This window comes from Diabrotica virgifera, chromosome 1 (genome assembly GCF_917563875.1).
Source record: "Diabrotica virgifera virgifera chromosome 1, PGI_DIABVI_V3a".
Lineage (NCBI taxonomy): Eukaryota > Metazoa > Arthropoda > Insecta > Coleoptera > Chrysomelidae > Diabrotica > Diabrotica virgifera.
In genome coordinates, this window is record NC_065443.1 from 274,088,672 (window position 1) to 274,107,131 (window position 18,460).

At 32.3% G+C, this 18,460-nt stretch overlaps 1 protein-coding gene across 1 annotated transcript in view; it reads right to left on the bottom strand.

Annotated features, from left to right (window-relative positions):
- Positions 1-3,547: 3,547 nt before the first annotated feature.
- Positions 3,548-18,460, bottom strand: part of LOC126884601 (peroxidase-like) — an 89,300-nt gene continuing 74,387 nt past the window's right edge. The window contains exons 8-9 of the mRNA XM_050650601.1: positions 11,470-11,768; positions 3,548-3,716 (exon numbers count right to left, since the gene is read on the bottom strand). Coding sequence (XP_050506558.1) covers positions 3,638-3,716; positions 11,470-11,768 — 378 coding nt within the window. The 3' untranslated portion in view covers positions 3,548-3,637. The remainder of the gene's footprint in view (positions 3,717-11,469; positions 11,769-18,460) is intronic.

Here is an 18,460-nt window from a genome sequence, read left to right on the forward strand (position 1 = left end):
GGAATTTGACGAAGAAGAACCTACTTTTCATTAGCTACAACTCTGCTTCTACTGGGTCTACAGACCTCATGCATAAACCGTTTTTTTTTTTAATTTTTTATAAGCTATATTTTTGCTAAGAATATTTTTTTCAATAAAATATTTACTTTTTGAGTTATCTCCGAAAAACCGTCCAAAAACATGTTTCTTTTTTTTTTGTTAAAAATGAACATGTTCACTCGCAAATAACTCAAAAAGTATTGACTTAGCGAGAAAACTCTATAGAACAAAAGTTGTTTAGAATTAGTCATTTTATCCAATTCCGGTCTTATTTTAAATGTATATTTGTCATATTCGAGAGGGGGCATTCCCCTCTATTTTTGTAAAATGGAGGGGATGTAGAATTATAAGCTTTTTCTTATATAATAAAAGACAATTTCAACTACCTATTCCCAAATTTTCATCCTTCCTTTATTTTTTTTGGGTCAGATTGTTCTTTAATCGGGCTAATTGGCTGCTGCGATCCTGTGTCAGATAGACGGCTTCGTGTAGGGATTTTCCCACGACAGTCTTCAATTGGTCTGCCAATCGTGGTAAAGAGCTTCCTCTTGGTCTTTTGCCTTCTAACTTTCCATCTACTACCAATAGTTGCATGGCCCACTTTCTTCTGGCTAAGTGGCCAAATAAATTTCGGTACGCTCGGTTTACTTTTTTTAATAACCTTTTATAATATACAGCTCGTCCAGAATTGACAGGTTTGTTCTGTGTTCTGTTCAGGCCTTTCTCTAGACTATCTCTTGGTATACTTCCTAAAATTGTGAAAACAGGTATTATGTATACCTATTACCATCATCATCAACAGCTATTTCATCCATCGTCGGTTTTAAACCTCCCTTATACATATTAGTTCATTCATTTCTATTCGTTGTTTTTTTACATCCATTACATTTGCAATTTATTTAAATTTTTGCAATTGATTATTTCTGTTTTAACTTCAATATTATTATTATTTAAATATATTGACGATTTATGTAATTTTAGTAAATTGGATTGTTACTGTTTTGTTTTTTTGACTATTTATAAGCTTTGTCGATAAAATTGTAAAATTTTTCATGACAATAAAGCATATTTCTATTCTATTCTATTCTATTCGTTGTCATACATTCGCTTGATGTCATCAGTCCATCTAGAGAGAGTAGTAGAGGCAGATCTCAAACCAGATGGAGTCTATCTATATCGATACCAATACCTAAATATACAGAGAGAGTCTGTAAAGTGGAATAAATTCAATATCTCAAATACTAATTGTTTTTTTGGAAAATGCTCAGACCCGTCGATTAGTATTTCAAATTGTCCTTTTTGACATTCAATAATAATGTATACAGGGTGTCCCAATTTAGAGATATGACGTCATCGTCGATTTTCTTAAATGGCAACACTGTCATTTTGATAGCTAATTTGATAGGGTTTGTAAAGTTATACATAACTGCAACATATCAAATTTTTATTCTCTACCATTTACAAGATAATAGAAAATAACAAAGTTATATCTGTAATTTGGAATATATTCAATAATTAAAATACTAACTGTTTTTTTGAAAAATGCTCAGACCCGTCGATTAGTATATCAAATTGTCCTTTTTGACATATAATAATAATGTATACAGGGTGTCCCAATTTAGAGATATGACGTCATCGTTGATTTTCTTAAATGGCAACACTGTCATTTTGATAGCTATTTTGATAGGGTGTGTAAAGTTATACACAACTGCAAAATTTCAAATTTGTATTCTCTACCATTTAGATGATAATAAAAAATAACAAAGTTATGAAAAAGAAGTAATCAACTAATAATTGAATTTAATTATTTCAATAAATTAAGCAAAAACTCATAATGTTGCCCTCAATTATTGTCAAATTGTCAATGGGCAACGTTATGAGCATTTGCTTAATTGAAATAAATAAATTCAATTATTATTTGATTACTTCTTGTTCTTCATAACTTTGTTATTTTTTATTATCTTGTAAATGGTAGGGAATAAAATTTTGAAATTTTTCAGATGTGTATAACTTTACACACGCTATCAAAAGAGCTATCAAAATGATAGTGTTGCCATTTAAGAAAATCAACGATGACGTCATATCTCTTAATTGGGACACCCTGTATACATTATTATTATATGTCAAAAATGACAATTTGATATACTAATCGACGGGTCTGAGCATTTTTCAAAAAAACAGTTAGTATTTTAATTATTGAATATATTCCAAATTACAGATATAACTTTGTTATTTTCTATTATCTTGTAAATGGTAGAGAATAAAAATTTGATATTTTGCAGTTATGTAGAACTTTACAAACCCTATCAAATTAGCTATCAAAATGACAGTGTTGCCATTTAAGAAAATCGACGATGACGTCATATCTCTAAATTGGGACACCCTGTATACATTTTTATTGAATGTCAAAAAGGACAATTTGAAATACTAATCGCTGGGTCTGAGCATTTTCCAAAAAAACAATTAGTATTTGAGATATTGAATTTATTCCACTTTACAGACTCTCTCTGTATACACATACACAGCGAGTGTGTTACAATCCAAGCTGTTTGTCGCTACCTCTGCTTCAGCGAGATCTATCAAATCTAAGTCATTTTGACCTAAATTCCTCGCTAGCATTTGATTTTGGACCTAAACATTCCAAGTCCAATTTGGCCGTTCTTCCTTTGCAGTTTCTTCCTTGCAATGAATGCCCACTCCCACACTCTTTTCGACCGTCGACTCTCTTCCATTTTCTGGAGGTTTCCATACCACATACGCTGCTTCATATTAATATTATTGAGGATATTGTCGTCTAATGGAAAACTACTAATGGGATGTGGCGCGGCTGTGGTTTCGTGTTGCAACGAAATTGAAAATGGATATTCATTTTTGATTTACATGTTTGCTCTGATTGGAGTACGAAGGGAACCATTCTCGTTGGAACTTTACCGCTCTGAGTAGATGAGACGTGAATTATAAATTGTAAAATTCCCTCATCTTCCTTAGTCTCAGCATCCGTTATGGCCTGCAAATTTTAGAAGCCTCGGAGGTGCAACCAGAGAAGGTTCCCATTGTTTTCGATCTGGTGGGGTGTTGGGCAACATTTTTGGTGTTGTTTAATGTGCTGTTAGATTGAAGACTTAGTTTTTTGCTGGCAGTTGCCACTGGGCATTCCTAACATTTCGTTCGTTGCAGTTCGTGACTGCACGTCGGGGTTTGTCCTTGTTGGGTCGGAGAGAGCAGCATGTGTGCCCCCTGGTGAGAGACTAATAACTTTCGAAACCGGTAGGGGTACTTGCGGCGCTCTCTGATTGGACTGGGATGTGGAGCAGCTGTGGTTTCGTGTTGCAACGAAATTGAAAATGGTTATTCATTTTTGATACTATTTGTGATTCGGAATAAATCATACACATAAATTAAAATTTTTTGGAAATTTGGGAGTAACTTTTATTAGCGTTCATATTATAGTAAAAAAATATTCGATAAACACATTTTTGGATTTTGAAGGTAATTAATTAGGAAAATAGGTAAAAAGTAATTTATTGTGCAAGATTATAAATTTTCTGTTTACATATATTAAGTTAATTCCAGGTTTTAAAATATATAAAATATTTCATTAATATACCGGGCAAGTATAGTCTTTCCAGTAGCTGAGGTCCAATTTGTAGATAAGGTTGCATGGGATTGGAGAATTTCTAAAAAAAAGTGAAGGTTGACAAATATTGATTATGGAAAGAATAATAAGTATAGGATCCGAATATAGGTCGATTTGTACACATCTGCTTGCCAGATGGAACATTGATTTTATTAAGTTTCATACATAGACAAATATTTCTAGCATGGGTTGCCTATCAAAATTGTGGCATAGCTATCCTTAAAGGTGTTGAAATCAATATTTCAAGCACATTTTTTTGAGAGTTTAGTAAAATTATTTTATTTTTAAATTAAATAGGCATATTCAAAATAATTCATAGATTACTCAAGAAAAAATTCAAGAAGAAATATTGAAAAATAATTCAACATCATTGAATCATGTTAAACAAAGTATTCAAAAATATTTTATTAGATCATGGGTTTTTCTAGGTAATGCTGTCAAGTTTTTTTTAGTTTTATCGAATTTTGACTTTTTGATATCACTCAGAAACCAAAACAACGATTTTTTTTTTGCAAAAAAGGTTGAAAATCAACAACATATTTATTATTGTTAAACAAAAAATAAGCATAAAACAAAAAATATCTCGAGAGCGTTATCTCAAGGAATGTCTAAAGACAATATATACAAAATTTTAGGTGGGTTGGTCAAGTAGATTTGAGTTACAATGTCTACAGCCTTTGAAAAAAGCGGTTTTGATTAAAACGGGTTTAAAGTATTGTCAATTTTTATTTTCAATTTTTTTTGTCTGTCAAATCATAAAGTGATGCACACAGGAATATGCTCTTGAATTGCGAAGTAATTTACAAAAGAAAAAGAGAGCAGCTGTTGACCGTTTCTCACTACGCTCAAGCGCGCTGGGACAAACTTTCTGCAAAGCGAGTCGAAGCTAGGAAGGTAGGGAGATAGTGTTAATATCCCTACCTTCGACTCTCTTTGCAGCGGGTTCGCGTCAGCACGCTTGAACGTAGTTAATAACGGTCAACAGCTGTTCCCATTTTCTTTTGTAAATTACTTCGCGGTTCAAAAAGATACTCTGATGTGCACCATTTTAAGGTTTTACAGACATAAATAAAATTGAAAATAAAAGTTGACAATACTTTAAACGTTTCTCCTTAAAACTGCTTTTTTTTTAAGCTGTAGACATTGCAAATCAAAAACTACTTGACCGACCCACCTGGAATTTTGTATACATGTTCTTTAGACATTTCTTGAGGTATGCTGTCGAGACATTTTGTTTTATGCTTATTTTTTATTTAACAACAATAAATAAATATGTTGATTTTCACCCTTTTTTGCAGAGCAATCGTTGTTTTGATTACTGAGTGATATCAAAAAGTCAAAATTCATTAAAACTAAAAAAAATCTCGACAGCGTTACCTCGAAAAGCTCATAAGCTAATAAAATAGTTTTGAATTTTTTGTTTACCATGATCCAATGATGAGTTCTGATGTCCACCGCAAAATTCATTGTTTTTTGAGGCGTTAAAATTTTGCCACGGTTGGCTTATTTTTCAATATTTTTCCTTGAATTTTTTCTCGAATAATCTATGAATAATTGTACTGAATATGCCCATTTAATTTAAAAATAAAATAATTCTACTATACCTTAAAAAAGATGTGCTTGGAATATTGATTTCCACTAAGGATGGCGGTTATTGACAAAACACCGGTTTTCGGTTATACTGGTTTTTTTACTTACGGTTGAACCTGGCGGTTATAACCGGCCAAAAAAAGGTTATTGCAATAACCGGTGTTCGGTTTTTCTAATCAACAGCCAATACCCAGTAGTTATATTTATATGCACTGTACTTTGCAATACTGCATTAGGATCGGTATCAATGTTATCGATAACGATAACATTGGAAGAGGAAGAATACATAAATACCAAGATAATTAATCGATATGTAAAGGATTCAGGATGGCTTACAGCAGAACATAATCTCATGGATGAATTCATTTCTCATAATGTGTTCGAAATTTATCTTTTGAGATTTGATGGCGGGCTCGGTTATTCTTCATTCTTTTGCGGATCTCCCCATTTACGACTCATCAGTCCACGAGATCTTAAGTATTTTTTGATATACATAGCAGTATATCAAATACTTCGAATTTTCTGTACATATCTTCGTTCAAGATCCATGATTAGACACCGTAAAAAATGACAGAAAAGACATCGCCACATTCTTCTTTTTATACCAAAAGCGAGGTTGAAGCTCTCGAAGGAGGCCCTTATCCGGTTGAAAGTGGATATAGTTTTTTCAACAGCACTCTTATCCTGGTTGTTGGTTCATTCTTCATTCATTATGGTGCCGAGGTAGCTGTAGTTCATTCTTTCTACTGAGTTTTGGTTGGCGTAGACTAGGCCTTCTGTTATCTTTTTCCTGATAATTTCTATGATCTTTGTGCTCTAGATTTACAATAATCTACAATTTTGGCACATTGATGAAAAAACAGTCAATATATACTTATAAAATCCGCCTTTATTCTCAAGGCAATACAAGGTTTGAAGAATAATACCTTAGCTATCTAGTTTATAGATGCTTTTATTTCAGTTTATAGATGTTTCTCTGAAAATATATGAGAGTGGATTAATATACAGGGTGAGGCAGATAAAGGGACTATTAGAAATATCTCGAGGACTAAAGGTAAGAAAATCATGAAAATTAAAATATAAGGGTTTTGAGGTGTGAACGATTTAATGAAAATATTTTGGTCTCTTTGCTACTTCCGGTTATACCGGAAGTTGACTGCAACTTCGTTTTTTTAAATGAGACACCCTATATATTTTTACATTTTTCTCCTCGATTTCTTCTTTCTTAAAATAGAAGGTTTTGTAATATTATAAAAGGTAGGTTAAAAGATAATTACGTTTTCTTATTAATTTCGTAGCAAAATTCGCACCCTGTAAGATTGTAGTAGTTTGACATAATAAACTCTATTTATGTTCAGATGATTTTTAATATAATCTACTATTGTTAGGAATTATTGGTATAGATAAATTTTTCATTTTAGTATACAGGGTTGGTCGAAACTCGGAATGAGTGTTTTCTGAGTTTTCTTAATTGGAACACACTGTATTTTAGTACTGTAATGAAATGTTATTTTATGGTACTTTTTAACTTCTTAAGCATTCCCTATACCTAACTGCTTTAATTTGTGAGTTATTGGTGATTCAAGCCAAACATTAATTGCAACACAAAATATGTGAAATTGTATTAGGTTGGCCGTGAAAATATTAAATCACAAATAATTTTTGGAAATAAATACATATTAATCTAGACTGATATTTATAATTGCCAATAATGGTTAAGATATCAAAATACCAACGAAGTTAAGACTGTCGGTACGATTAACAATTAAGCACAAATTAAAGCAGTTAGGTATAGGGAATGCTTAAGAAGTAAAAAAGTACCATGAAATATCAGTTCATTACAATACTAAAATATAGGGTGTTCCGTTTAAGAAAAACCAGAAAATACTCATTCCGGGCTTCGACCCACCCTGTATACTAAAATTAAAAATTTAGGTATAATAGTAATTGCTAACAATAGTAGACTATATTAAAAATCATTTGAACATAAATATAGTTTATTATGTCAAACTACTACAATCCTACAGGGTGTGAATATTGCTACGAAATTAAAAAAAAACGTCATTATTTTTTAACCTACCCTGTATAATGTTACAAAACCTTATATTTTAAGAAAGAAGAAATCGAGGAGAATCAAAAATGTAAAAATATACAGGGTGCCCCATTTAAACAAACGAAGTTATAAGCCAGTTCCGGTATAACCGGAAGTACCAAATAAATGAACATATTTTCATTAAATAGATCACTCTTCATAAAAACCTTGTTCCAATTTTCATAAGTCAGTTGCCTTTAGTTCTCGAGATATTTCTAATAGGCCCTTTATCTGCCTCACCCTATATATTATAAACCCCATAATATATAGAAGAACTTTTCCTCTAAATTCATTATTTTTCCAGAGCTAACTTATCCGGTTTTTCACCGGTTATTACTTTAAAATGGAAAAACCGGTTAAAACCGGGTCAAAAAAACCAACCGACAAAACCGATTATTTCGAAGTAAAAAAACCGGTTTTAAGTTATAACCGGTAGGTTTTGCCCATCCCTAATTTCAACCACTACGGCCCCCCTTAAGGATAGCTATGGCACGATTTTGATAGGCAACCCTTGCTTGAAATATTTGTCTATGTATGAAATTTAATAAAAACAATGTTTCATCCGGCAAGCAGATGGATACAGATCGACCTATATTCGGATCTCAGACTATAATTAAATATTTGTATATTCTTGCCCAAGTATAATTTCGTTCCTAGAACATCATCAAGGGCGTTTCCTCAAATCAGGAAGGTATCCTAGCAGACTGTTTTAACATTAGTTTAGTGTAAGAGAGATGGCCACTGGCCAGCCTTCATTTTTGACGTGCAAATGATGTAGGTAGTACCGGCATTTATTAATATTTGTTCTGTTTTGTCCTTTGTCCAGTGTTTGTTTTATGTTATGTATTAATTTGCCAAGCCATCTCTCTTACTAAAAATATGTTACAACATTCTGATAGGATACCTTCCTGATTTGACGAAACGCTCCTGATAATGCTCTAGGAGCGAAAGTATACTTGGGCAAGATTTAATAAAACTCAGTGTTCGATATCTGCCTTTTATTTCCATAAATTTCAATTAAATAATGTGTTACTGTTTTATGTCATTCTAAATAATAAAAATAATAGTCTCCCGTTTTATGTCGCTAAAGCAGGCCGCGCACTGAATCAGCATAGAGGGATCGGCTCGGCTAAGAGCAATCGACAGATTTTGCTATACATGGAAATAAATGAGCCACCGCGCACCGCCTAAGAACGTTCGAATGTCGAACGGTCTTAGGCGGTGCGCGGTGGCCTATTTATTTCCATGTATAGCAAAATCTGCCGATTGCTCTTAGCCGAGCCGCTCGCTCTAAGCCGATTCACTGCGTGGCCTGCTTTACGCGGCTTTGGAATTATAGCAGGGTTGTCTACTATATCTAGGGCCTAGGGTATACAAGGAAGATAACAGGGCCAATGCTACGCTTTAACCGCCTGGCTTTACCCAAAGTACTCATTTTATTCAGGCTGAGTCTACCTGGGGCCTCGAATTGTTACTAACAAAATGTTGTCTGGATTATTTTAGTTTGGCTTAGAGAGAGAAACATATTTTATGCATTATCTGATGAAAAACTAACGAGTTTTGAAACCGTAAGGTCAGAGTGCATATTGCGCGAACTGAGATATAAGACGGCTTTGGCTTCGTGTTGCAACGAAATAATAGTACATTATATACCGCGGGACTGAAGTAGTACATTTAATCCTGAAGGTAAAGTTTATGGCCCGACCGCAGGGAGGGCCATAATTTACCTGAAGGATTAAATGTACTTCAGTCGCAAGGTATATACGATACTTTTCGTACTTCCGGTATGATTTTATTAATTATTTCAATAATTTCAATCAGTTTTTTCTCTCTTCAACTCATTTAATAAACTGTCTTTAAAATAAGTTACCATAGTAACATTGCGTTGTGACAGTTATAATAATTTAGAAACATTGTCATTACTAGTGTCATTGTAAAGAAACATTGTTATTGATAATTATTGGTATCATGAGTGAAGAAGGTGTATCTGATATTGATAAAAGAGCAGCCGAAGTAGGTGAAGAATTGTTACCACCGAAATCTAGAAAACTATACGAGCAGCAGTACGATGCTTTTATATGTGTAAATGTTTTATTTAATTTAGGAAAGACTGGTCAATATGACGAACTGTCACAATATTAATTTGAATATTAACGTTAATTACCATTCTAATTAATTATATTTTTCAATAAAATATCCCTTAAATTCGTTTGTTTGTGATTTAATCGTTCCGGGAGTTTCGTCAATATTTAATCCCGGAGGGATTAAATGTGACACTTTAGTACCTGTCACAAGGGAGTGAAGTTGTCACTTTAGGCCCGGAAGTACGAAAAAATGGTTATTCATTAAAAAACAATTTGCTTATACTAATGGTAGGGTTTCAGCAACGACAAAAATATAAGTGTTTTCGATGAATAAAAGTTATTCGAACAATAAAAGTTACTCGACCAATGAATCTGCCACATTCTTATCATGACTTATTTTATTTATTTATCAAATAAATATTTAGTCTTCAAATAAATTGACAAGTTCGTTTCTTTTTAAATATCGATAATAAATAAAATTTGCCCGTTTAACTTTATATTATCAAAATTGTACTGAAGCACAATAAAAATAAATATAATCGACTAATAAATTTTATTCGACGAATAACTATTCACTGATTTATTTGTTGTTAATGAAATCGGCCCTAAAACATATATATTGTTATGCGGAGTAAAAAATTGCACCTAGGCGGCAATTAAAAAAAATGCCAAAAATGCGCTGGACAGTTGCGCGTACGGTTTGTCGCGTGTTCATTTTTGCAGTATGGTAAAAGTAGAAACGCACTTTAAAAGGCACAAATGAAGTGTTAACTATGAGAATTTACTAATTGGAGCTGTATATCTTAAAACGTTGCACTTTCTGTACTCCAAATTAATGACGTTAAAAACAAAAAATACGGCCTTTACACATAATGTTTAGATAAAATGTAAAATGACGTAAAATAATAATTTTACGTTTTGTCAGATAGTTTGATCAGGACGTGTGTAGTGCTAATCCTGAGAAGAATGGTAGGGGAATTCTGTCATGGCAGGAGGTTTGGTCAGAGCGTGCGTAAACAAAGAAATCTCGAGTCTCATAACATAAAATCATAATAGTTGCAGAACAACACATTTTAGTGTCTTTTGAATAAATAAATACTATATAACGTATACAAAAAAGAAGTAGATTCAGTTGTGACTCATTAAATTTTTCTAAATATATTCAACATGTACTTTATTCGTCCTTTTTTTTGTATTATTATAAGATGTAACAAATCCCATGTACTTTAAAACAAAATACGAGTGGCAATATAAAGCAAACTGGAATCATAAAAAGAGTTACTTGTAAGAAAAGAAAAGAAAAGAAAAGAAAAGAAAAGAAAAGAAAAGAAAAGAAAAGAAAAGAAAAGAAAAGAAAAGAAAAGAAAAGAAAAGAAAAGAAAAGAAAAGAAAAGAAAAGAAAAGAAAAGAAAAGAAAAGAAAAGAAAAGAAAAGAAAAGAAAAGAAAAGAAAAGAAAAGAAAAGAAAAGAAAAGAAAAGAAAAGAAAAAAAAGAAAAAAAAGAAAAAAAAGAAAAAAAAGAAAAGAAAAGAAAAGAAAAGAAAAGAAAAAAAAAAGAAAAGAAAACAGAAAAGAAAAGAAAAGAAAAGAAAAGAAAAGAAAAGAAAAGAAAAGAAAAGAAAAGAAAAGAAAAGAAAAGAAAAGAAAAGAAAAGAAAAGAAAAGAAAAGAAAAGAAAAGAAAAGAAAAGAAAAGAAAAGAAAAGAAAAGAAAAGAAAAGAAAAGAAAAGAAAAGAAAAGAAAACAAAAGAAAAGAAAAGAACAGAAAAGAAACGAAAAGAAAAGAAAAGAAAAGGAAAGGTAAAAAATCCTGTTTGAGAAAAAAGGCAACGAAAAAGTGTGTAAAGATACCGAAATAAAACCAAATACGTATAGTCCAAGGGTAAATAAAGCTAAGTTAGCCAAACTCTTATTTTCCCAATTTAGACAAGCCACCGCGACTTTGATGATAAATGTTACAAACTAAGGTTTCAGTGTATATTCATTAAATTATAAGTTTCTGTTTACCTGCCAATTGTGTAATACTTACAGATCCACTGGTGGCTTCAAAGCATATAGTTGCATCTTATCAACATCATTACCATTTTCACAGATAAATCCAGCAAGACTAGTTTTTCTAATTTCCGCTAGCTGAACATTGGAGAATCCTGCCTCCTTGTGCTCGAACCAAAATCTGTCGCATCTGCGGACTCTCAGGAACTGTTTTGTTATGATACAATGGAATGTTGGACCCACTTTTGCACCAGACTTAGGTGTTTCAAGACTACCTCCCACTATTCCATCTATATCGGCCACCGATTCGTACGTTGATTGCAATCTTGCAATATTCTACAAAATTCGTCGACTTTAATGTTTATACAGCAAGAAATTAAAGATAGTATAAATATAAAGAAAATTAAAATAAAAATCTACATAGAGCCAGTTTATCTATGATTCGGGAAAGGTTACAATTTCATAGGTCAAATTTATTTTTTATCGAAGAAGACATCGTAAGTATTGAAGATTTGCTTTTTGGAATGATATCAAATTCTGATTTTGATCGAATTACTTTTAGTTTACAAATAATTTATCAAAATTCATACAAAAACAAAGAAATATACATTTAAATAAATTTAATATTCTTTTAGAACAAAATAGTTTACATGCTTTTGATAACCTAAATAGAAATAATGACATGTTAGCGACAGTTGTCAATCTATCAAATAGAAATTTGAAAATTTAGTATTGTCAAAAGGTTTAAACTATGCTGTTTCTCATCCATCTATTCCAAAATTAGACATAATTAGCTCAGTGGAAAATATATCCCAGTGTTTACCAAATCATGAAAAAGAACAATATAGGGTACTATGTAAACTTGAATTGGAAAAAAGTCTAATAAAATTGAACAGAACATCAGCAAAGAGGAAATTAAAGCTTTAAAAACTTTAAAAAATTATGACTCTATAACAATCCTACCCGCAGATAAAGGAAATGCAACTGTAATAATGGATAAAATACAATATGAGGACAAAATTACAGATCTAATTACAACTGGACCTTATACCAAATTAACGAAGGATCCAACGAAGACACTGGAAAACAAAATCTATAGAACTTTATTCAGATTTAAAAATGATCTAACGTACTATCAAAGAAAATTAATGACACCTCATTACAGTAAGACACCACATTTTTATGGAGTACCGAAAATTCATAAAGCGAATATTCCACTTAGACCCATTTGTAGTATGTACCATCAATTCTCCTTGTAGTGAGCTATCAAAATTTTTATTAAATATTATAAAACAATTTGCAAATAATAATGACACATTTATAAAAAATAAACAACATTTTTTAAAGAAATTAACAAATATTGAATTTAATCAAAATAAAATTTTAGTAAGTTTTGACAAACAGTATATTTACAAATGTGCCATTAGATAAATCTTTAAACATAATTAAAAGGAAGTTAGAAAATGATGATACATTGACAACTAGGACAAGACTAAATGTATCAGCTATAATGGAATTATTGACATTATGTACTAATAATACCTATTTTCAACTAAATAATGAATTCGATAAACAAAATTTTGGTCTAGCAATGGGTTCTCCTTTATCTCCATTATTGGCTAATATATTTATGGAGGATTTCGAAACTAATATCATTTCTAAACAAAATTTAAAACCCACAGTATGGTGGAGATATGTAGATGATATGTTTTCAATATGGCCTCATAGATCAGAATTGTTGAATACATTCCTGAATATTATAAACGATCAAGAAGAGACAATAAAATTTACAATAGAAAAGGAATACAATAACACTTTGCCTTTCCTCGATGTTTTAGCCTCAAAGAAGGATACTAGATATGAGACTCAAGTGTATAAAAAATCAACACACACCAAGAGATATCTCAATTACAAATCAAATCACAACATCAACGTTAAAAAGGGAATCATTAAATCCTTATATGATAGAGCCAAAATTACTTGTTCTAACGAAAATTTATTTTTAGAAGAAAAACAATTGTTAACATCTGTTTTATTAAAAATGATTATCCTTTATCGTTTATAAATAAGGAATTGACAAGATTGGATGGAATGGAACAGAACAACTTAGAACGGGATCCTACAACATTCACAAGAAATAATACGAGGAAAATAAAAATACCATATATAAAAGGACTATCCGAGAAACTTAAAACAATAGGAAATAAATTCAACATTTCAACAACATTCAAAACAACGAACACATTGAGATCTATTCTATCTAAAACTAAACCTAACAATGAACAAGAAAAAACAAAGAATTGCATTTATAAAATACCTTGTGAATGCGAATAATTTTATTTAGGTGAAACATCAAGACCATTAAACGTTAGAATAAGTGAACATCAGTCTTATATTAAAAATAGAGAATTTGATAGATCTCAAATATGCCAACACGCATGGGATAATGAACATAGAGTTCAATGGAGAGATTCAAGTATAGTCCTAAAAGAATCAGATAGTAAAAAGAGAAAAATCAAAGAAGCGGCTCTAATTATGCTAAAAGAAGCCAATTGTGTCGCAAATTCCTCGGTAGAATGCAGTAGGATGGGGTTACCCATAATGAAAGAGGAAGTCAATAGAAAGAAAATACCACGATAAGTAAGTCAATAACATATCGAGTTAGTACAAATTTTATATTTTAGTATTACTTATTGTATATCTATGTATTATTAATATTATTTATAATTTAAACATATTAAAGTCAGAATTTGGTATTCGTTTTTTGAAGGTAAATTAAATGTAAGACCAAATACTTACGATGTCGGGATAGTATCACGAGGTTTTTTCCTGGTTTTCCCTCGTGATTTACTATGGAATCTCTAACGCGAGAATTTTACTATCATCGTTGCATTTGGTTGTCTTTTTAAAGACAGATCATATGCTATGATTTTTGCGACGGATATTCTTGAGTTGGGATTGATTTCATGTAATCGAATGAACTATCTTTTAGTAAAGTCGTCCCAGGAACGCAATTCATAAATATTGGCGATATCATTTTAAAGTCTTCTACTTTAAAATGTATAATATACGTCTGAATTGCCAATATAAATGAGTCAGATTAAATAAATTATTAAAAGAATTTTTTTACTTAGCAACAACATTTTTGTTTATTTTAATACTATTTTGTATTTTGACAACGAAACCCGATTTGGGCTTCGAAACGTTAATAAATTCATTTTTTAGTAAAATTGTGGCTTATTTCCCATAGAAAATACTTAATTATAAAGAAAATTAAAATCATTGAAAGTTAAAATCATTAAAAAATCATCGCTGTAATTTTTATTCTTGTAGCTTTCTATTTGTCAGAATCTCTATGAATGAAACTATCAGTAGTAATTACACGAGAGCTCTAAAATTATCGATTTGTATCCCGAGTGATACCTTGACAGTTTAAATTTCACGACCTGAAGGTTAGTGAAATTATGTCAAAGTGTCAGGATGGCAAAACAAATCAATAATTTAAGAGCTTGAGAGTAATTCGGAAAGATTATTTCATAAATAAAACTATCTTTTTAAATCATTTTCACTAATATTATATTGACATCGCCTGAATATTTACTAAACCTGTTCCTTGGTGTTCTCTGTGACAAGTAGTAAAACATTAATTGTCACTAATGTCACTGAATGTACTTTTGCGTAGCAACGAAAGGCATCTGAGTAAAGTACTTGACGACGTAAATTATCAAAAATCATTGCTCTAATTTTTATTTCTGCAGCTTTCTGTTGGTCAGAATCTCTATGAATGAAATGAAGGGTCAGGGGAAAGAACGATGAATGTCTATCTGGAAGCATTTTTGGTAAAATGAGAAAAAGAGTTACATATTCATTGTTTTTTTCCCTCGCGTGTTTCCAATCTTGTGACGTGTTTTTAAGACAATTCTCATTGTTATTTTCCCTTGGCCATTCACAGGTTGATACTACTCTTTTTAAGCAAACAGATTGCACAAAAATCGCAAAATTACCAAAAATTTACATTTCAAAATTCTGACCCTTCAAATAATTTCGTTAATTCCCACGCACCTTTCGTGACCCGGCAACCATATTAAAAACCTTTATTACCTTCTGCCAGGTTTCTGAGTAGGTTCTCTACTGAGACAATACATAGCTACTTGGCTATCTGTATAAATATCGATTCTCTTTGCTTTGGGGTTTTACTGTACTCAGGAGTACTCAGTAGTGTAGTGAAGAGTGAACACTGTAGTTTCTGGGAGCTTAGGAGACTGATACCCGGGAAGCCCTGAAGATGACATAAGAGAGGACGTCGAAAGCTCTGTCCTCTGAATATTGTGGAGGTTCAACCGGGAAGTCTGCTGAGTTTAAATTTAAAATTAATTCTGAAGCAGAAATAATTTCTGGCTACATATTTTTTTAATTATTTTCTTCCTTTCATTAGATATTAACTACAGTAGGAAAAATGAAAGAATACTCATGAACGAACATATAAAACAGGCTCTATTTTCCTGTCACCGTGAAGCACAAAAATTTGGCCAGCGCAAGTACATGTAATAATTATTGTTACATGTACTTGCACTGGACAATTTTCTTTGTGACACGGTGACAGGAAAATACAGCGTGTTTTATATGTTAGTTCATGGGCATTATTTCATTTTTCCGACTGTACTTTATATCTAAACCCCCCTTACAATTTTTTTATTGAAATTCCAATCTTTAAATTTCACAAGAGCCAACCCTGTTAAAAAAATTCGTATGAAGAATTGTATATCAATTAGACGTTACTATGTTGTGGAAATTGCCTACCGAGTAGGGGGCGATTCTGGTGTTTTGGCGCAATAATTTTTGAATTTTTTCCTACGCAGTATCTTTCCGCCCTATTTACATAGCTTTTTATGAACAAAGAGGGTATTTTCACACTGTGATTGGCTAAATAATACCGGTTGACCACTAAAAATAAAAGCAGATGACAGTTGAAGCAGAACCCTCGACTCGACTCGTAAGAAATGCGATAGAACGCAGAAAATTTGGCAGTCCCAGAAAAACCCTGTTGATCCATAGGGTCTACCCAAAAGAATGGGGATTTAATAGTTTTTGGAATGGATGATTGATTTGTGACAGCCAATTAGTGCCCTTTCGTCGAAAACAGCTGAAAATACCTGTTTCTCGGAGGCCTTTGTGTATTGTTAACAAGTATGGATATGGAATAATAAGTGTGTTCCCGTTGTCCCACTTTGCAGTGAAAAGCCAGCCAGCCATTTTTAGGAAAAATTGGCCCCTTTTTTGTGTGATTAGAATTTTGAAATTTGATGAAGTTGATAGTTTTTGTAAAGTGTTTTGGGTTTCCTTCTTTAGGTAACATTCTCTTAAAATCCCTCATTTTATTACGAATAAAAAGAAATGAACATTTTGACAATGCATCCCTTAACAGTCTAAATTCAAGTTTGGAAGTTTTACACTGAAATAAATATTGCATTCATATTTTTTATGTATTTTTTAATACAATTTTTATTCATAAAAAGTAAAACCAACTTAATACGTTCTTTAAAAAAAATTATTTAATTAAACTTTCCAATTTACAAGTGACAATTGAAGACCTTGGGACCAGAAGGGTACAGCCACAATTTCGTCAAAAATGAGTTAAATAGAAATCGCACACCTTAAGATCATATTAATGTCCCAAACAGAAAATTTCAGCTGTTTTCTCATAGATGGTGATGCTGTAGTAAGTCCCGTTGTGTCACCAATACTTTATATTGCAACAGACAGAGACAAGCCACAGTAGTAATCAACCAACATGGAGGCGGAACATTCCCGTGTATATAAACGGAAAATAGAGTTTTCTGAGTTTGATTCTGAACACAGTGACCAAGATCCGTTTTTACATGAAAGCGAAGATAACAAAGACTATACAGTATCCGGAAGTAGCAGCGATTCGGAAAATATAAACTCAGGAACAGTAAGTTTATTAAATGCGTGGCTACAAATATTAAGATTGTTGTAAAGGTTTTTGTGGCTTACCGCTTTTTAGTAAAATACCTTCTTTATTGTAGGTTTATACCCCCACAGACTTCTGGAGGTCTTTTGCCAACTCCAGAAAAGAAGGCGCCTCCTAGATGGAGACACAAGGATACCCAACGACATAAAAAAATTAAGCGCAAGACTAAAAGAAATCTAGGTTACGAATATATCTAGATTTCGAGGCCATAATTGACATTATAACCGGTATAGTTAAGAGAAAATCCGAGTTGGAACGACTGGAGCAGAATGGGTGAGGCGGGTCAACACAATAGTTGTAAAATAAAAAAATAAATATAAAAAATAAAAAAAAAATAAAAAAAAAAGCAAAATAAGAAATAATAAAAAAAATAATCCGCGTCAGAAAAATATGACCCTAATTCTTCTAGGGCTCATTCTATCCGCCATACTACAGAACAGTCACCCAAGCCCTGCCGTCTTCAGGCAGGGGTTGGCCCACCTTCCTCCGTGTAGGAATCAGACTTTTCTCTATTTAGTCCTACCGTTTCTAGGCTGGAAAATAGACCCTTAAATGAACCAATGCTTCTGGTTACTTTCTTTCAGACAGCTCGGGATATCCCCATGCATCGCTCCCTAAGGAGCACGTCCAGGGATATTCCGGGTCGGAAGAGGGGGTGGTTTTAGTTGGTAGGCGGCTGGTCATGGGGGGCATGCGGGACGCACGGGCCATATTGTGGCTGGCGCGCCCTAGCGTGTTCTCCTTTCCTGTCCGAGTCCAACAGTACTAGGGACACCTTCCCTAGTCTGCTAAGAGCGTTCCACCTCAGTCCAAAAAAAAAAAAAAAAAAAGGTTACGAATATATAAATACAAAAGGAAGAAAATACAACCACAAAAATTAGATGCACCTTGCGGTTGCACAAAACAATGTAGGCAGAAAATGGTGCTTGTCAATAGATTCTACCAGATAATGAGAATACTGAACCACTGGAAGACATTGAACATTTGGACGACTTTTCAGATACTGAAAATATTGACAACTGAATTATTTTATTGT